Below are 18,050 nucleotides of genomic sequence, written 5' to 3' on the forward strand. Positions count from 1 at the left end.
ACCCTTACTTTGAATGCTCGGTGGCGCACACTTTTAACGTCATGTGGTGGCGGGCTGTTGACGTGCTGTGCTCATGAAGCTGGACATCTGTTAGCTTCTAATGCTACCTGATACCTGCAAGAGATTAGCTTTGTGTAAAACAAAATAAAGTCAAAGATCACGTTGGAATAAATCGTCCACGTTTGTTTCGGTGACGGGAGATGTGGATCCTCAAGCCCCGGGAGCCTGGAGGTAACTGTCATGAGAGGGTTCAGGTTATTGACCTGGTTAAGTCTCACTGGTTAAGTCTCAAAGGGCTTAACAGGCAATATATTTATGACACCCCCCTGCCCCCCAGAGGGCAAGAAAAACTCCCTTAATTAGCAAGGAAGAAATCGTGAGAGGGAGATCCCTCCTTCCAGGGATGATCAGGAGTGCAATGGGAGCCATTATTGACATACTTACATACAGGCAAAATATTTTAAACCGGTCATGGGGTGCTGGCCGGTGAACAATAAGGAGACCAACCGACATTCAAGAGGTTGTCATTCCCTATCTGCCAGCCATTTATCTCTACAATTTCCTGTTTATCCCTCGGCTTGATCGATTTTAACTCATGTTGTCATGAAAAGCTGTACAGTGTGTATCATCCATGATACCCAGTAAACCCTCCCTGATCTCCATCTCATGTTGCAGTGCAGGAGAACATGCTTCAAAGCTGTGAGGATCAGGTCCAACTTGGATACATTGACACACTCTTGCATGCTGCCATCATACTGCCGTTCATTATCATAGTCATCATCATCATCATCATCATCATCATCATCATCTCCTCCACCTCACTAATGGATTGGCTCTATCATCCACACATGTAACGTTTAACCATCTTCTCTCACAGGAGAAACCCACTACCTGCTGCCCACTAAATTGTACGTTGTGGGACGCAAGAACTGTGATGTCCTCTTGGCCAACGACCAGTCTATTAGCCGGGCACACGCCCACCTGACTGCTGATGAGCAGGTGAGACCTTGGACTGATAATATATGGATAACCATAGATGATATTGTGTTAATTCAACATGGTTCAAATGTTCTATTCATAACACTTATTATTGTAAACAACATTTGACCTTTCTATAGTATGTTAGTTAATGTATAAAACATCCGCTTGCATTAATACAAATTGACGAAAGAGAGGGAGAGAGTGTCGATAATGTCATGTAGCATTATATGTCAATATTGTCTACAGCAAGTTTTTATTTTTTTCTCGTAGAATTGTATAAAGATATTTTAGTTATTTAAACGTTTGATGTATTTTTAAAGCTTATTACCTCCATCCTTCCTTCTTTCTTTCTGTCACACCAGCATTTTGTCATTTGAGTAATTTGCAAGGAAAATGTTATATTTGCATCGTCATATGTTGATGAGTTTAAACTTCAGGCATGAAAATGTGGTGCTAGATGGCATCAGTGTGCATTCTGTAGTGGACCTTCAGACACGTAAGGGATAATGCCCGACGAGGTGTCCATTATCAGGAATTATACCACGGTCTGCGGGAATACTCGATTCTGATTGGATGCAGGGTGTGCATTAACTCCTGATATACGGACACCTGGACAAGTAGTTCCGTCAAATTGTCTGTTTACCGTTCTCAATTAATGCGCTAGCTGGCGTATCGTCTCTAAAATAGTAGTAACCATAGCAACGGGAAACAAAACAAAGCTCAGCGGACTATATTACCTCCCGCTACCTCCCGTTCTAAAGTCGTAGCTATGGTCCGTCCTAATTACTGGAGGAGTGAACAACGTTTCCGTTGCATGAGAACCCAACGGGCGTGTAATGGTGGTTCCGGGTATTAGTCGGACCCTCAGGCGTAACCAGGGAAACAAATGTATGTTTTGTGGAAAACTTTATATTCAGATTGTAAAACGCAAGAAAATATAAATGAATGGTCTTAATTTGGTCACCGTTGGTAAGTGACCGTGGTATAAACGGGATAATGCCCTTCAAGGTGTCCATTATCAGGAATTAATGGTCTTCGCGGAGGCAACCGTCCTCCGCCTCGCGTCGGACGGTTCACGCCTCCACGTCGTCCATTAATTCCTGATAATGGACGCCTCGTCGGGCATTATCCCTTACTTAATGGACGATGTGGAGGCGGACGGTTGCCTCCGCGAAGTCCATTAATTCCTGATAATGGACACCTCGAAGGGCATTATCCCGCTTATACCACGGTCACTTACCAACGGTGACCAAATTAAGACCATTAATTTATATTTTCATGCGTTTTACAATCTGAATATAAAGTTTTCCACAAAACATACATTTGTTTCCCTGGTTACGCCTGAGGGTCCGACTAATACCCGGAACCACCATTACACGCCCGTTGGGTTCTCATGCAAAGGAGACGTTGTTCACTCCTCCAGTAATTAGGACGGACCATAGCTACGACTTTAGAACGGGAGGTAGCGGGAGGTATTATAGTCCGCTGAGCTTTGTTTTGTTTCCCGTTGCTATGGTTACTTCTATTTTAGAGACGATACGCCAGCTAGCGCATTAATTGAGAACGGTAAACAGACAATTTGACGGAACTACTTGTCCAGGTGTCCGTATATCAGGAGTTAATGCACACCCTGCATCCAATCAGAATCGAGTATTCCCGCAGACCGTGGTATAATGTTGGTTAATTAACAATAATTATTTTTTAAGCAATGTTCTCTTGTTTATTTATAGTCTTTTTGTGATAATTTATTTTCTTTATGATTATTTATTTAAATTCCTCAACAAAGCTAGATTACAATCATTTAAATCCATTACATGTTGTGATCAATGTACAATAATTACATGTTTTAATAATGTTTTAAATTATAGTTTAAATATAAATCCTTATTAATCTATGTTGTGTTTAGCAGACTTTTAAAAATACATATGTTGAGCGATTGTCTTCCATGGTGGAGCTGGTATGTTGGTGACTAGTGCTGTATCTGAGGAACTCACTGGTGATTTGAATTGTGCAATACCCTAGACTCTTTCTGTGAAAGACTCCTCCAAGTATGGCACGTTTGTAAACGACAGTCGTCTACCAGAGAACCAACCAATGATCCTGAGAGCAGGGGACAATGTCACATTTGGGGTTTTCCACAGCAAGTTCAGGTATAACATACTCATCTTTTTTGCTGATATCTTAACCTCCATTTATTTAGCTTATGGCTTCATTATTTGAAGTAAACCCAACTTGTGAGTTATAATTGTAAGATTATCTTTATAACCTCAAGGTCCAACAAATGTGTTGTTGTTCTGTTCATTCATAATTGTACTCTTTTATTTCTACCATGGGCCACTACTATCATTGCTCATCCGCTGCAGCACTACGCTTGAAGACCATTCTCTAGCAAAAATTGACTATTGTCACTGTTCCATCAGATGCAGTGCAGGGGGGTAATTCAGCCTAGTACATTGTTGTTTGTAGGCCACCTAAACTCTAAGCATATCAGCAGTTGGAACCGACTGGATGGATTTAGCTAGCTGGATCAGACCTGTCCTTAAGATCTTAATTCTTTGAACAACAGCAAATTGAGTTGATTGTCTTCATCATACTAGAATAGGAAATAGTAAAGATTTTAGCTATTGGAAGATAGGCTTATGAAAGGTGATAAAACAAGGTGATGAAAACAACCCTTACGTACAGTATCTGTCCCCTCGTCTTCCTAACCCCCCAGTGTGGAGCACCGGGAGCTTGTGGTCTGCTCGTCATGTCTGGACAACAGCGAGAAGAAGTTGCTCTCTGATGCTCTGCAACCTCTAGGGGGCAGGCTTGTCAACTCCTGGACTCCAGACTGCACCCACCTCGTCATGTCTTCAGTCAAAGTCACCATTAAGGTCAGAGATGGTTCCTTCTCTCGTATCCTACCGAGTGTCCTCGGTTTGTGTTTGATGAATAAAGTGTTGGGATGGGATGTTTGTGCAGACCATCTGTGCCCTGCTGTGCGGCGGATTCATCGTCAAGCGGGAGTACTTCACAGAGTTCAGTAGAGCCCTGCCCCAGAGATTACCCCCTCCTGAATCCCACAGGTGAGGTTATACGTTCACACATACACACTCAACACACGGCTGGAGCAGGCGTGGAGCTTTGCTACATCCCAGTATAATACTGGCCGGTCTGTCATTTGGTGTCTCCAGTTTCATCCCAGAGATCGATGAGCCCAGCTTGAATAAAGAGGCAGTGAACCTCTGCTCAAACCCAGAGCGTGGGCGGCTCTTCCGTGGAAAAAACTTTGTTTTCTTCAACTCAAAACAGGTTAGACCGACAAACCCCTGCTATATGAACCAGTCAAGTGTATACAGCCTTTGATTGATGCTCTTGAACCACATTTCCCTTAAAGGCACAGTACCTCATTTCATAAGGTCGAGATCATTTTCATAATATTCTGTCAGCAGACTATTTGTCTCTCTCCTGGTGGGGTAAAGTATGTACCCCAAATAAAATATGGTTTGGTTACCTCTGTCTACCTCGCTCTCACCCTCCCTGTCTCTAGCTGAAGCGTTTGAGTGCCGCAGTGAGTTTCGGAGGTGGGGAGAGCCTGCTGCTGGAAGAGGGCTCTCTGCCAAGGCCCCTGCTCGAGTCTCCACAAAGCTGTGTTGTGTACCCCGCGGCCTCAGGGAGCTCCCAGCTACTGCTGCCCAGCTCCACCGCGGGCTGGCTGGACTCTGCGAAGAGGCTTGTGCACGAGTACGCTGAAATCCCCACACTTCTATAGAGTCACACCAGCGCTGCTGACCCTGGAGTTTCTCTGTGTACCCTGCTGAAGCTCTCTTGGTTCGCTTTGTTTTTCCCATTGCAGAAGTGGCTGTCGACTCATCACAGAGTCTGAGATTGGATTAGCAGCCATTTATGTTTCTTGTGAGAAATACTGCAATCCGTCCATTGCCTTCAGTGAATCAGGTAGGGCAAAAAATGTCCCACTTTGGAATAAAGAAATCTGTGATTGACCTCTTAGTTTGTTATTTAGGGTTATCAAGGTGTGCAAGTATGAGAAAAAGATTTTCCGTTATATCCATCTTTCCAAGATGTCCTTCTATTCTTTCAAGCCAATTTAAAGGTTGGGTAGGTGATTTGCGAAACGCCAGCAGATTTTGAAAATACACAACTCAAATGGTCCTACCCCCTCTCCTTCAACGCTGACTCTGACTCCACCCATTCCAAGTACCTGGACGCGCAATCATGCACGAGCGCGAACAGAGATGCGCGAGAGCGAGCCAGGCTAGCTTAGGTTTTCGTTTAACAACATGGCACTACATTCAGCTGTAAGTTGCACCCAGTACCGCGGGAAGTAGGAGTGCTGGGGGTGCTGCAACACCCCCTGTCCGAGGCCCTGTCTTATCACAGAAAACGATCATTTCTAAAAACTCCGGCCAAAGTGGAGATTTCTGAAAACGCCGGTTATGTGTTGTCGTGTCAACGGGGAGAAACGGGATTTTAGGTTCTGAAGCGTCACATTATGCACCAGGAAATGCTTAACGTCATGTGAGCGCCCGCTGTACCGTATTGGTCCGAATATAAACACAAACCCCATTGTACGACCTATATTTGGAAAAAAGATTTGAAGACCAGATCCGTTTTTTATGAATAAATAAATTGTATTCATTGAAATAATATACGAAAATAAAAAGGCATCGAATAAAACACTGCATTGCCACTAAACAGTAGTGCAAATAGGCCGAACTGATGTGTACACCAAAGACTATTCCTGACACTCCTCTGCCCCGCTGTGTTCGCTCTGGCTGTGGTCGCTCCGAACTGTTTCGGCCCGTGGCAAAGCGAGTCATCCTCGCGCTGTCCAAGGCATTTTGAGACGCAGCATTTATTTAATGCTCATATGACCTAGTGCTGAAAAAAGGTTATATGAAAAAGTGTGAGGGTAGCGGTGGTGCGCTAAACTTGTTCTGTGAGCAGCTGGATGTGAACGATCGATTTTCAACTGTCCGCGCATGCACTGGTGTAATTGAGCTGCGCTGCTATACATCTTTTTTTTATCAATGTAACGAGTTGCGAGTCTAGTGCAGGCTGAGTTTTTTTTTTCCCCAGCACCCCCTGCTGAGAATACGTTCTCGCTGCAATGGTTGGACCAGATGTTATAAACATTAAACGGTCACATAAATCATTACTATTTTTAGAAAATGTATGTTTGTTTCATATAATTGTATTGGAAGTCCTGGTTTTCACTAGGGTTGCCGCGGTGTGGACATTTTCACACCGAGTAATACACTCGTCTCCACACCGGTATTACCGAGTATAAACGGTATAAACTTTGAAACTAGGTCAACCGCCACACAAGCATCGGTTTTTAGACCCTTCTCGTCCTTCAGTTGCCGCCAACGTTCGAAAGCAGCGCCTAGGATTATTCTTGATTTCAGTTTTTCTCTTTCAGCGTTTTTATTATCAATTACTCTCTGAAAAAGAGTTTTCCTTCTCTTTGCTGGTGGTGGTGGTGGGGATGGTGGCGTCTTGTCTGCCATGGAAATTGTCTTCTACTGCTAGGTCCAAATGTGGATTAACTAGTTCCAGTAGCTACCGCAGGATAACAACAAACAGGAGCTTGCTCTGGGTCACGAGCTCTGGGTCACGAGTACTGCACGAAGGGGTCGCGCGCGGGGCGCGGGGGAGGGGGAGTGCAGTACGACCGTTTGATTGATGTACTTACTGTCCAATGCAACTCGGTGGCAATGGAAATGATTGGCTGGAGTTTTTCGAGCCCTGCCCGTTCCACAGATGATTGACTTGTTTAATTTTCATGTCAGTACTTCTAACTCAGTGGCTGTAAGCGGGTTATGATAAGGATTTCAAGTAATTTTGCAAAAATGGCCAAAAAAGCAAATCACCTATACAACCTTTAACTGGTGGATTCTATTCACCATCCTGGCTACTTAACCATAGAGGGTGATCATTTTACTGTACACTCACATGGCCAAGAGAGTTACCAATGACTGTACAGTCACATTACGTTTACTCAGATCAAGCTAAGGTGTATCCGACTTTGAGGAAGTAGACCATCATCCTGTGTCTTTCCTAGACTGAGTTTATGAGCTGACTTTATTTTAATCAACTTTTAGACCTTTTCCTGACAAAATATTTAGGTGGTGTTAAGTAGAAACATCCCTCTGTGATATGCTGTACACTCTTTAAACATATTTATATAATTTTTTCCTGAAATGGATGTGTTCTTTGTTTCCTCTTGCCTGTACTGTTATCTGTGTTTGTGCGTGCGTCAGACTCAGTCCAGAGTGTCCGGCCCCGGCTGCCCCCGTATGCCTCTCTGTCCCAGAACGTGGCTGTAGAAGAGACAGTGCTGCAGGCATCATCTATCAACATCACCGCATACGTTGGCAACACAGAGGCCTCTCAAGGGTACTCTCACTGGATTATAACTCGCATCCCCTTATAGTGACCAAACGGTCCTGCTGAAGTCACCCCTTCCTCGTGTGCCCCAACACCCATCACTTTCTGTGTGTCTTGTTCCCTCCCTGGCCAGGCTGGGGACGAAGTCCACCGCAAGGATAGAGACGGTGGGAGAGACCCAGAAGACGCCCCAGCACAGCAGAACCCATCCGCTTTCCAAGCCCAGGCCCAGCGCTCAGGGAGCTGGACGTGTGTCCGCTGTCGCTGACACCATGAGCGCCTCCTTCCACACCGTAGAGAACACCGGCTCGCAGCAGCAGGAAGCAGGCCCCAGAGAGCAAGGTCAATAGATGTGTCTCATGGGGTTGTGTTTGTGTTGAGAGCCTTTGATTGGTCTCCCAATACACGTCACAAGATAATCACTGGCTGATCTTTAAGGGATTGGGCCAGTTTGAACCCAGGTTCATTGTTTATGTGTCATGATTGTTGCTATGTTCACCAACCCAGCGAGGGCAAGTGTAGGAGGGTTCATCATTTCAGTCGTCTTCTACTGCCCAGTGGTGTGTCAACACGGACATTGAACTTGTGGATTTGCATATGACCATAGCTGGGCTGTATGCACTACAGATACACCCAGCTGTACAGCGATGGCAGCGGCTGAACACTGTTGTTAATAGAATGAACGTCAATGGCTCTCCAACAGTTTCAGAACGGGAACCAGGAATGGGGGCGAGTTTAACAAAAGTCATGATTAACATCTGGACGAAGACAATGTCAACAGTTAACCCAAAGTCTGTACATATCGGCACAGTCTCTCTGATTAAGTGGAGATTATCAGTTATTTAAGAAGTCTTTATTTTAAGCAAAATCCCAGATATTGACATACAGCCTGACATGACATGATACGTATATTGTTAGGTAGAAGAGCAAATGTGCAACTTAAAAATCAGTTCAATATATTTTTACCGACCAGGTGCAAAGAATGCTGGTGTCTTGCCATCCAATCAGAAGAACCACATTGGTGTTGGGGCTTCCTCACAGAAACGCTCTTCCCAGAAACAGAAGCCCCCAGCCCAGTTATCCCCACAGAAACAGGCCCCCCTCACCAACTTCTTCCAGCCAGTCAACAAAAAGAGGTATGCATTGTTTTGTTTAGCATAGTCTTATACTTAATATTCCTTTTACTATTCACGGTTAGTCAATGACCATATAGCTTTATCTAAAGCAGCTTAAAGTGAATAGGGTTGAACAGCATCTTGCTGAGGATGCCTACATTAAGACTGCATGCATAGGGTATTTGATATCAAGATAACAATGCTAGTCATATTAGCACTACATGTTTCATCCTAGAATTACAGATTTTCTTTAAAATCATCAGCCCCCGGTCCGTTCCCTGTCATGTCCTCCATGGTTTATTATCTGTCCATGTTTAAGTCATGTTTACACCCGGCACTGTGCTCCAGGCCTCGGGCGGACGAATTCTCTGCTGAAGAGTCGGAGCCCAAGAGAGCCCTCCAATCAGGCGCCTCCTCCTCCTCCTCCTCCTCAGCCGCTTCGAGAAATCCCACAGGGGCCCAGAGTCCGCCGGGCTCAGAGTTCGATCTCTTCACGAGGCCCATGGACACTCAGTCAAGGGCAGGCGGGGTCTCCCATCCATCCCAGCAGGGGACGCTGGGCAGGAAAAGGAAGGAGCTGGAGGAGGTTGGGGACAAGGAGCTGGAGAAGGAGAAGGCAGATGATCTGGACATGGAGGAACTGGAATCCCTTATGTCTTTAGAGATGGAGGATTTTGGCGAGCCGTCCCGGGCTGCCCCGGACCAGCAGGCACAACTCGTAGGAAACCGCTCGGTGGACAAGAGGAATCCCGCCTCCACGGTCGCTGTGGAACACTCCTCTACAAGCAAGAGGCCGCGGGTCGACCCGCGGGACCCCGTGGGTGCTGGTCCAGGGCCCAGCGGTGGCCTGCTGAAAGGCTCCACCTCAACCACCACCACCACCACCACCACCACCACCACCCAGAGCTTGGAGGCGGAAAATTGCACCAACTCCATCATGAGACCCAATCCCCTCATAACTGCGGACCGTGCAGGGGGTGCGCGGTGGCTCTGCGGGGGTCCAGAGGAGGCCCCAGCTGGCACCAGAAGTCAAGAAGCACTGGCTGTTAAAGATGAAAATGTGTCTATGGTTGTGGTGAGGCCAGCGTCGGCTCAGTTGTTAAATATTGAAAGCACCCATGGCCCCCTATTGCCGCTTTCACACCAAAAAGAACCGAGAGCCAGTTCCGGGCTGGTGCTAGGGCCAGTTCCAAACTGGTTCCAGCCTTACCCCAGTTAAGAACCGGTTGGTTTCACACCGGCCAGAGCCAGCCATGGAGCCGGCGTGAGCAACGTCATGACGTCACTGCAAACGTCTCGGCTAGTGAGCTTGGACAGAAGCATACGGCCGACATCTTTCTTTATTCTGGGTGGAAATAGTAACATAGTAACGCCATCAAATGCGTTTATGGAAACATTTTTAGCGAGAAATGTGCATTTTACTTTCATAATGTTCGCTCGGTGAATGTGAAGGATGTTTGGTTTGATAGTTATGACGAAGAGGGAACGCTCCGTTGCGCGTTGACGCGTTGAACCACCACACAATAGGCGCGCAGAAGAACCCTTGCGCCAGTTTCAAACACAACAACAACAATTTCGTCTTCGATTCAATCCGTGTATGGTTCGTTCTTTGAATATTCCGATTTAAAACAAAATCAGAAAAAACAAAAGAACCATACACGGATTCACGTCCATTGTTTACTTCGGTGTTTTAAAAAATGCCGGTCTTCGTTGGTCTTCCTGTTTATGAAGGTACGGATAACTCCGCCCCCTGCCCCCGGCGTAAAAGCGGTTCTAGTTCTAGCCCAGCTCTAAAGTGGGGCCAGAGTTGAACCGGTTTTTAGGGGCCGGAGCCGGTTCTTTGGCGGTGTGAAACCAAAGCCCTGGCCCTAGCTCCGAACTGGCCCGGAACCGGCCCCGATTTTGCGGCGGTGTGAAAGGGGCATATGTAACCAGTCTCCCTGTTTTGCTCCAGGATGGTTCAGAGGCATTAGGTGGTACAGCCCGTGGACAACCTATGGAAGTGCTGGAAAAACCACTGAAAGTATTCAAACAGGACAAAATAGTAAGGGGTTTCTTTTTCTATTGGTTCTGTTTCAAATGTTGTTATTGACCAAGAAACCTCGCACAACAAATAATTGTAATACTTACGTGGAAACTAAATAAAGATACTCAACTGATAAACAATCCATTCTTTGTCACTTCAGGCCTCTGAAGCAGAGGAAGGTCTTCCGAAGCGGCTGGTATTGGTGGAGTTTAAATCCCTCATGGTCACAGCGCCTCCTAGAGGCAAACCCCAGCAAACACAGGGGCCCAGCTCCACAAAGAACTTCAAATGCTTTTGCAAAGTCAGTTGAAGATGCTTTTAATTATTTCATTATTAACCTTAAAATCACTTTGTAATTATTCTGATTAGTATGTGCTCATATAAAGGTGGATGTATGCGTCCAAACATCCATGTGTATATCATAGTCATTTTTCTAAATTGTAGTTTCGATTCAATGAATTCTTATTACAAAATTAACTAGTATTAATTGAAATATGTAAAATTGCAAATGTAATGCACCCAATATTTATTGGGTGCATTACATTTACATAATTATAATTCACATATTCGCAATATACAGGTTTATTGTTTCCTCCTTTTGGCTATTATCCTCACATAGAAACTTCCATACTTGGTAGTAAGAGCCCCTGTGTTGACCTGGCTCACCCACTGTGTTCCTTGGGCAGGTACGGGGGTCCAGCACCGAGAGGCTAGCCCGGCTCATTGGAGGCGGTGACCTACTGGCCCACAACAGGGGCAAGAACTCTGAGCTGGATGACTTGCTGAAGGATGCTTCTGAGGTGAGTCTTTCACTGTGACCCTGTGCTGGTAGGAGACAATGGAGTGCGTCTAGTGTTACTGGGGCGGCAGTAGCTCAGGAGGTAGAGCGGGTTGAGTGGTAACCGGAAGGTTGCTAGTCCGATCCCGGCTCCTCATAGCTGAGAGTCAAGGTGGGCCTGAGCAAGACACCTCAACCTAACTGCTCCAGAAGGGCTGGCTGTTGCCCTGCGTGGTTGACACCGCCGTCTGTGTGTGAATTTGTGAATGAATAGTTGTCAGCAAAATCCTATAAATGTATAATGTAATTGTTCCTGATGTGTGTGTTGGTTCCAGGAGGAGCAGCAGAGCAGGCGGGATGAGAGCCTTGGAGATGACCTCTTCAGGTGAGGACAAATGTTTTTTTTCTTCAGATTAGTTCTGAGTTACGTCTTTATGAAACACAACAGAAAATATGAACTCATTTTAAAGCTCCCATGCCATTAAAATCTCATTTTTCCTATTGTTTGTTAAATAACATGGGTCAGAATAAGTTTGTGACCTATGGTAAGTTTGAAATCTATGCAGTTTGTCTGCTGTATGCAATAGCGAATGAAAGGAAAAAGGCAGAAAAAATGAGCCAATCTCGATAAGGTGACACTGCTACGTAGCGTCGTCAAATTATTATTCATCGACCTGCCCACTTGGTTGGTTCGTAACCACCCACAGAAATCCTGAAGGAGTCGAGTTTGAGCTAATGCTGCTAAATAACAGGCTAGTTACAGAATTTTGAATGCAATGGCAGAACGACATCGAACCTGTGTGTCATGCCAAAGGAAAACGTCCACATTGCATCTACTGCCAAAGACAGAGGTATTAAGGGAGAAATGGTTACAATTTATTGTAACCAAAAATACCAAAAAACGATGGAACCAGATTAGTGCTGTGTTCGGCGCATTTCGGGGACGATGACCGTGTCTCGTCTCTGGTATTTCCACAACGAGACTCTTACTGTGGGTTATCTCAGCCATGGTGAAGAAGGAATTGGGGGAAAGGAACTCTGGATTTTGACTCCCTGAAGTACAAGAACCACAAAATGGGGCAGAAAGGGATTGTTGCCCGCGAATGTCTCCCGCTTGATCCCCGCTTCCCGCTGCCGAGGGACCACCGCCTCGGCGCTGCCTGCTGCAGGAGGCGTTGGTGCCTAAGCGCCGAGACTCCGGCGGGAGAGAACCACGATCAACAATCCCTTTCTTCTCCATGTCGTGGTTTCAGTCTACTTCAGATTGTTGTGGACGTGGAAGAAACCAGAGACGTCAGAGAACCAGACGCAGTCGTTTGTGATTCATATCGTCTGGAGGCACACACAGCTTTTGGCCGTGATGATATGTATTATATGATATAGGTATCATTAAGAAATAAAGCTCCTGGACTGTAACGCAAGTTTTGTTAAATTAAATAATCACCAAAAGTCCACATTTAAACGACAAACGACACAAACTAAGTTGCTTCAATAAATGCCATTTATTAAATTAGCCTAGGTAAAAAAACATAACAGCCATTCTCGGCAAAAATGGTAAACGGGTAAAAAATTATTAATTAGATAATTGGAATTCTTGCAGGCTACTTTCGGCGCAACTTCATGGCATGGATATGCTCCGCTGCTCGCGAAAAGTTTAAGCCTTTCAACCCCGGCCCAAGGCTCGATCTGCGCATCAGCCATCACCTTTTCCTCAGCTAGGCGGATTCTGATAGATGTTTTATTCCTGTTTTGGAGTGAAAAGCCTCGTTCCGCAGGAACACTGGACACGGGGATTGTACTGGCGATTTTGACCAGCTTTGCCCAGTCGGGAAAGATTTGTGCGTTCACACCAAACTCGACGGGGCGATAAGATCCCATACAAAGTGAACATAGAGACGCGTATCGGGCAAATTTTTCGCGAGAGAAAACCGGCGATAATTTTTGATTTGTCGCGCCACACTTTAGCCGGGGACAGGCAAGCGCGTTCACGAGGATTTGTGCCACGACAAATTTGCTCGAGTTGAAATATTTCAACTTTGACGCGAATTTCGCGTGATGACAGCCGATCAGCGTTCAATAGCGTGGCCACTGAGTGACATGTGTATGCATGTGCGGTAGCACTGCACGCGTTCATGAATGCACGTTCGTGTTTGCCTCCCTGGTGAGCTCGGCCAGGAACCGCTATTGGTTTTCATCTGCTGCTGATTTATTCATACATATATGCAAACTTCTTTCTTTTTTTTCTCGGACATGTGGGCCGTTTACATTTTATTATACCGGCCATGCGTGCGTGCTATCGGCCAATGTCCTGCTATAGCCGGCTAACGTGAACACTGGTTCTGCTGTTGGTGTTATGGCGCATAACAGGTCGGACTCTCGTCTCTGGTATTTCCACAACGAGACTCGTAGTGGGGGTTATCTCAGCAATGGTGGAGAAGGAATTGGGGGAAATAACTTTGGCTTTGACTCCCTGAAGTACATAAACCACGACATGTAGGAGAAAGGGATTGTTGCCCGCAAATGTCTCCTGCTTGAGCCCCGCTTGAGCCCCGCTTCCCGCTGCCGAGTGACCACCGCCTTGGCGCTGCCTACTGCAGGAGTTGGTGGGGCCTAAGCGCTGACCACTCCCTCGGCAGCGAGGCTACGGCGGGAGACAACGGCGGCCAACAATCCCTTTCTCCTCCATGTCGCGGTTAAGTCTAATTCAGATTGATGTGGATGTGGAAGAACCAGAGACGTGGAAGAGCCCGACGCAGTCGTTTGAGATTCATAATATTCTCTGGAGGCTCACACAGCTTTTGGCCGTGATAATATATATTATATTATATAGATATCTATGTATAATACGATATTATTTAGATATAGAGCTCCAGGACTCCCGCCGGAGCACCCGGAGTGTTCACAAATATTTACAGAACGCGGCCAAAGGCTGTTTGCGCCTCGCCATCACGAAACTAAACAGAGCGCATGGTACCGTGGCCGCAAGATGCTCAGGGCCATACCCATACACCCTCCTCCTTGACCCTTCTCCCTCCTCCTCATTTGCATTAAAGCTACAGACACCGAAACGGCACATTTGGGGAAAGCTCAATGTGCGACTGGCTCGTAGTGGCTGTAATTCTGCACCACGGCTGAATTTCGGGAACGTCTTCAAATACTGTGTTTGGGGCCCACTAATATCTGTATTAAAGCATCCATAAAGTAGCATGCCATGGGACCTTTAATTTGCACCACCACAGTTTCAAATCTCTCAAAGACAAAGACATATTTAAGCACCCATTTCTTAATCTAAATGATCCTTTCTAAGTGCACCAGGCATATGATCTTGTGCACAGGAACATTACGACACTGAGGTGCTATTTTTACACATGCACCCACGAACGCACAGACTATGAAATAGGATTTTTGTCAATAACATCTAACAAAACTTCTTAAATATCAAACAAAAGTAAGAATTTGAGAGAGAATAGAACCCTGTTGAAGCGAAAAAATTATTGGGTATTATTAGTGTTGTTGCTACTGCAAGCACATCTACTGTTCTTCTTAAGTTTCTTTATACCCTTTGCCAGTTTTTTGTGCTGTTAACTGCTATTTCTTACTTTCTGCTACAGAAACCATTCAACTATCAAAACGTCCAGCACTTTAACAACATGATGGCTATCTCTATGCGTTTTTCAACTCTTCAAAGTTTTTAAACTATTACATCAACTACTTAAGACATTATAACTTGGTCAATTTTCAACGTTAACCTTCATAACCCTAACCATTTAATAAATCAACACACTGTATCCTAAATAATTTGAATAACCGAATTTCGATTACCTCTGTACTTTTTTCACAGTTTTAAGTTCCATATCGGCTTCGTTTTCAGTTGGTCTCATTGATTTACGCTGAGGTGAGAGCGCGGAGGACGTGCGGGCAGTGTTGCCAGATTGGGCGGTATTTCCTCCGAATTGGACTACTTTTTACGACGTTCAGGCAACGGTGACTCTAGCGTTGACGTTAGCGTTGACGTTAGCATTGATGTTAGCGCTGCCGTTAGCTTTGACGTTAGCGTTGATGTTAGCATTTTAGCAAGCACACTCTCGCAATTTGTTAGGACGAAACGCACTCTAGTTTAAACCTGTTTTTTTGCGTTTTTGATAGCATTTCCAATTGTTTTCAGCCTGGAAAAAAACAGTCCACACAAGAAGTTTGCGTCCGAATTCAAACTAAAGTCAGGCAGTAAACGAGACAGCTTGCAGCCTGTACGCAAAGTTGACTGTGGGAATTGTAAACTAAAGGACTTGTCATCATACATAGAAAATAGCTAGTTTCCACGATTAAAAAAAAAATGATTTGTTTGCAAGTTAAAGTTTTCCTTTTGAAATTTATATTTTTCGCTTCATTAACTTTATGGTCCCTCAAATTCTTATTCTTGTCTGATATTTATGACGTTTTCTTTGATAACATTGATCTGATTCCACATACACATACACACACACATCCTGTTATATTAATGCATTGAGGTGTTGGTATTTAGAGACACCTCAGCTTGCTTCAACTTCAACCAATCATAATGGTGCCATTCCTACGTGATAGGAATTTAAGAGTTACCATGGCAATGAAGAGGATAGGCTGGCTCTTAGGCTGTTCTGTTTTCTCAGGCTGAGTAAAAAGGTGCGCGTGTGTGTGTGTCTGTTAAATATTTGGTGCGCATGTGTGTGTGTCTGTCAGGGCTGAGCTGTTTGATCACTGAGTCACCCTGCTCAGCCAGTCATGCGTAGCCAGGGAACACATTCGGTCCCTAAGAAAACAATCTTTTCATATTTTGGTTAAGGACAAACCCTGCCATTCAGAAGTGCTTTATTGGAAGGGTGTTTGACTTGCTCAAACACTGTCTGTGATTTACAGATCCTAATTTGGTCTATTTTTATGGTTTGAGCAAAATGTCACTCAGGACATTAAGGAATGATCCACCAGGGAGGGTAAAAGCTGTTGTTCCAACATTGTGTGTGTGTGTGTGTGTGTGTGTGTGTGTGTGTGTGTGTTTTTGAAGGTACAATCCATCCAGGCTGTCCAAAAAAAGATGAACCCTCCACATCAAGCGATGCCGCAGTGAGGAGGTGGTTGACAGGCATCAGGATAATATAAAGGCCCTCTCTAACAACGTCACCAGACCTGCTGTTTGTGGTCTAAGGAACAAGTTAATGACAGTGAATGTTTGTTTTGTTGTATGTAGCAGGCATACCTTCATGTCTCTCGCACTAATTGCAGGTTGTTTATACAATGTAAAAAAAAAAAGACTTCAGATTTGTTTTTGAAGATTGTATTTGTTAATAAAAAAATACAGTTTATAAAACATCAAATCCATATTGTTTGTACTAGAAAAGGAAGTCAAAGCTTGCATGCACAAAACTACTATTCCTGTTTCTAAACCAAGAAGCCAAACAAGTGCCCTGATTTCATAACTACAAACAAATATCCTTTTCTATTTTGATGTATTTATGTATTAACTTATTTCATTAGATAAACCAACATATAAGGCACTTGCACAATGCTAGAAACAAGTTTTTTGTGCAATTGGTTGATGCAGAGAAAGTCCATACACACATCCACAGCAAGTTCATAGGAGCAGAGAAAGGAACTAAAATTTGGCACATATATTCGAGAGGTAATAATCTATTTTCTGTAGTAGTAGCAATATGGTTTTCCAAGGAGACAGAACCTCCTCCAATGCCCTTGAGCAAGGCTGCAAGACCTGCTGAATATTTTTGCCCATTTTATTTGTGAAGAGGCACTGGGCCTTGAGTGGGATGCTCCTGTATGAAGCTACCTGGAAGGGAATCTGGGTCTAGACAGGCTTAGAGGCCTTGGTACCTCAACAACAAGCCAGACGACCTAGAGATAATGGCAATTTCACAAACTCTTATACAGAGGGAATATATAGTTAGTACACAAGCTTCAAATGAACTCATTGACAACTAAACATCTTAAGAGGAAGAAAATGTAATCTTTTTTGTTCAAACACTGTTGAGACTTGCTTCATTTCCTTCCCATTCTGCCTGACTAAGCAGCCTTTTCTGTTTCAGACAATATGCAATTCTATCTTTTGAGATGCTTTCCTATTCTAGTTCGCTCACTGACTTATTGTATGCCTCTAGTAGACACAGATATGATCAGCTTCTTTTCAGTATCATAAGACTAATGAACCACGAGATCAGGCTAACATTTTGAGCATTTCAGTAAAAAAAGCAAGCTACAAAATTAATGCTCAGGTATTTGACACAATATAGTTTGACGGATTAGAGTATTGATATACCCTGGCCATTTTAGAAACTCTAGGCTACAGCCAGTATAACAAACAAACGTAGAACATAAATACATAAAACCAATACTGCTCAAGTGGTTGTTTGATTCAGTCCACTATCAATATAAACCCCCTAGATGCAGAGCAGATTGGAAAGCAAGGCCAAGGAGCAACTTTTCTTCTAATTTTCTCAGGTTGTCTAACATTAATGGATTTAATTGCATTTGAAATTATAGAATTTCACAGTTGTAGTTTTCTTGCCATCAACAGCAAATAATCTGCATTTAATATTCAATATAATATTTCCCAATATAATATTAACCAATAGAATTGTCAAATAATATAAATATTGATGCCATCGTATATTTGGCAGTTACTTTCAAAAGTCCTTGTCCAAACTAAGGTCACACTGAAGGAAATATAGCAGCGGGTAACAGGCTCAGAGTCCACAGGCTAGTGGAAATTGTT

The 18,050-nt window shown here is 44.4% G+C and overlaps 1 protein-coding gene across 1 annotated transcript; it reads left to right on the forward strand.

Annotated features, from left to right (window-relative positions):
- The first annotated feature begins 26 nt into the window (after window positions 1-26).
- Window positions 27-16,641, forward strand: nbn (nibrin). Its single transcript, XM_030370643.1, has 17 exons — window positions 27-231; window positions 878-999; window positions 3,004-3,131; window positions 3,698-3,857; window positions 3,946-4,049; window positions 4,158-4,275; window positions 4,514-4,707; window positions 4,820-4,920; window positions 7,248-7,383; window positions 7,508-7,716; window positions 8,348-8,510; window positions 8,838-9,564; window positions 10,444-10,533; window positions 10,676-10,816; window positions 11,202-11,315; window positions 11,629-11,678; window positions 16,332-16,641. The coding sequence occupies exons 1-17, from the start codon at window positions 201-203 to the stop codon at window positions 16,363-16,365; spliced, it is 2,622 nt and encodes an 873-aa protein (XP_030226503.1). The 5' UTR covers window positions 27-200; the 3' UTR covers window positions 16,366-16,641.
- The last annotated feature ends 1,409 nt before the right edge of the window (window positions 16,642-18,050 follow it).

Source organism: Gadus morhua, chromosome 11 (assembly GCF_902167405.1).
Source record: "Gadus morhua chromosome 11, gadMor3.0, whole genome shotgun sequence".
NCBI lineage: Eukaryota > Metazoa > Chordata > Actinopteri > Gadiformes > Gadidae > Gadus > Gadus morhua.

Coding starts and splice junctions, on each gene's coding strand:
- nbn (XM_030370643.1), top strand. CDS start 201: ATGTGGATCCTCAAGCCCCGGGAGCCTGGAG. Junction 1,000..3,003: donor ACCTGACTGCTGATGAGCAG/GTGAGACCTTGG, acceptor GCAATACCCTAG/ACTCTTTCTGTGAAAGACTC. Junction 4,708..4,819: donor GCGAAGAGGCTTGTGCACGA/GTACGCTGAAAT, acceptor TTCCCATTGCAG/AAGTGGCTGTCGACTCATCA.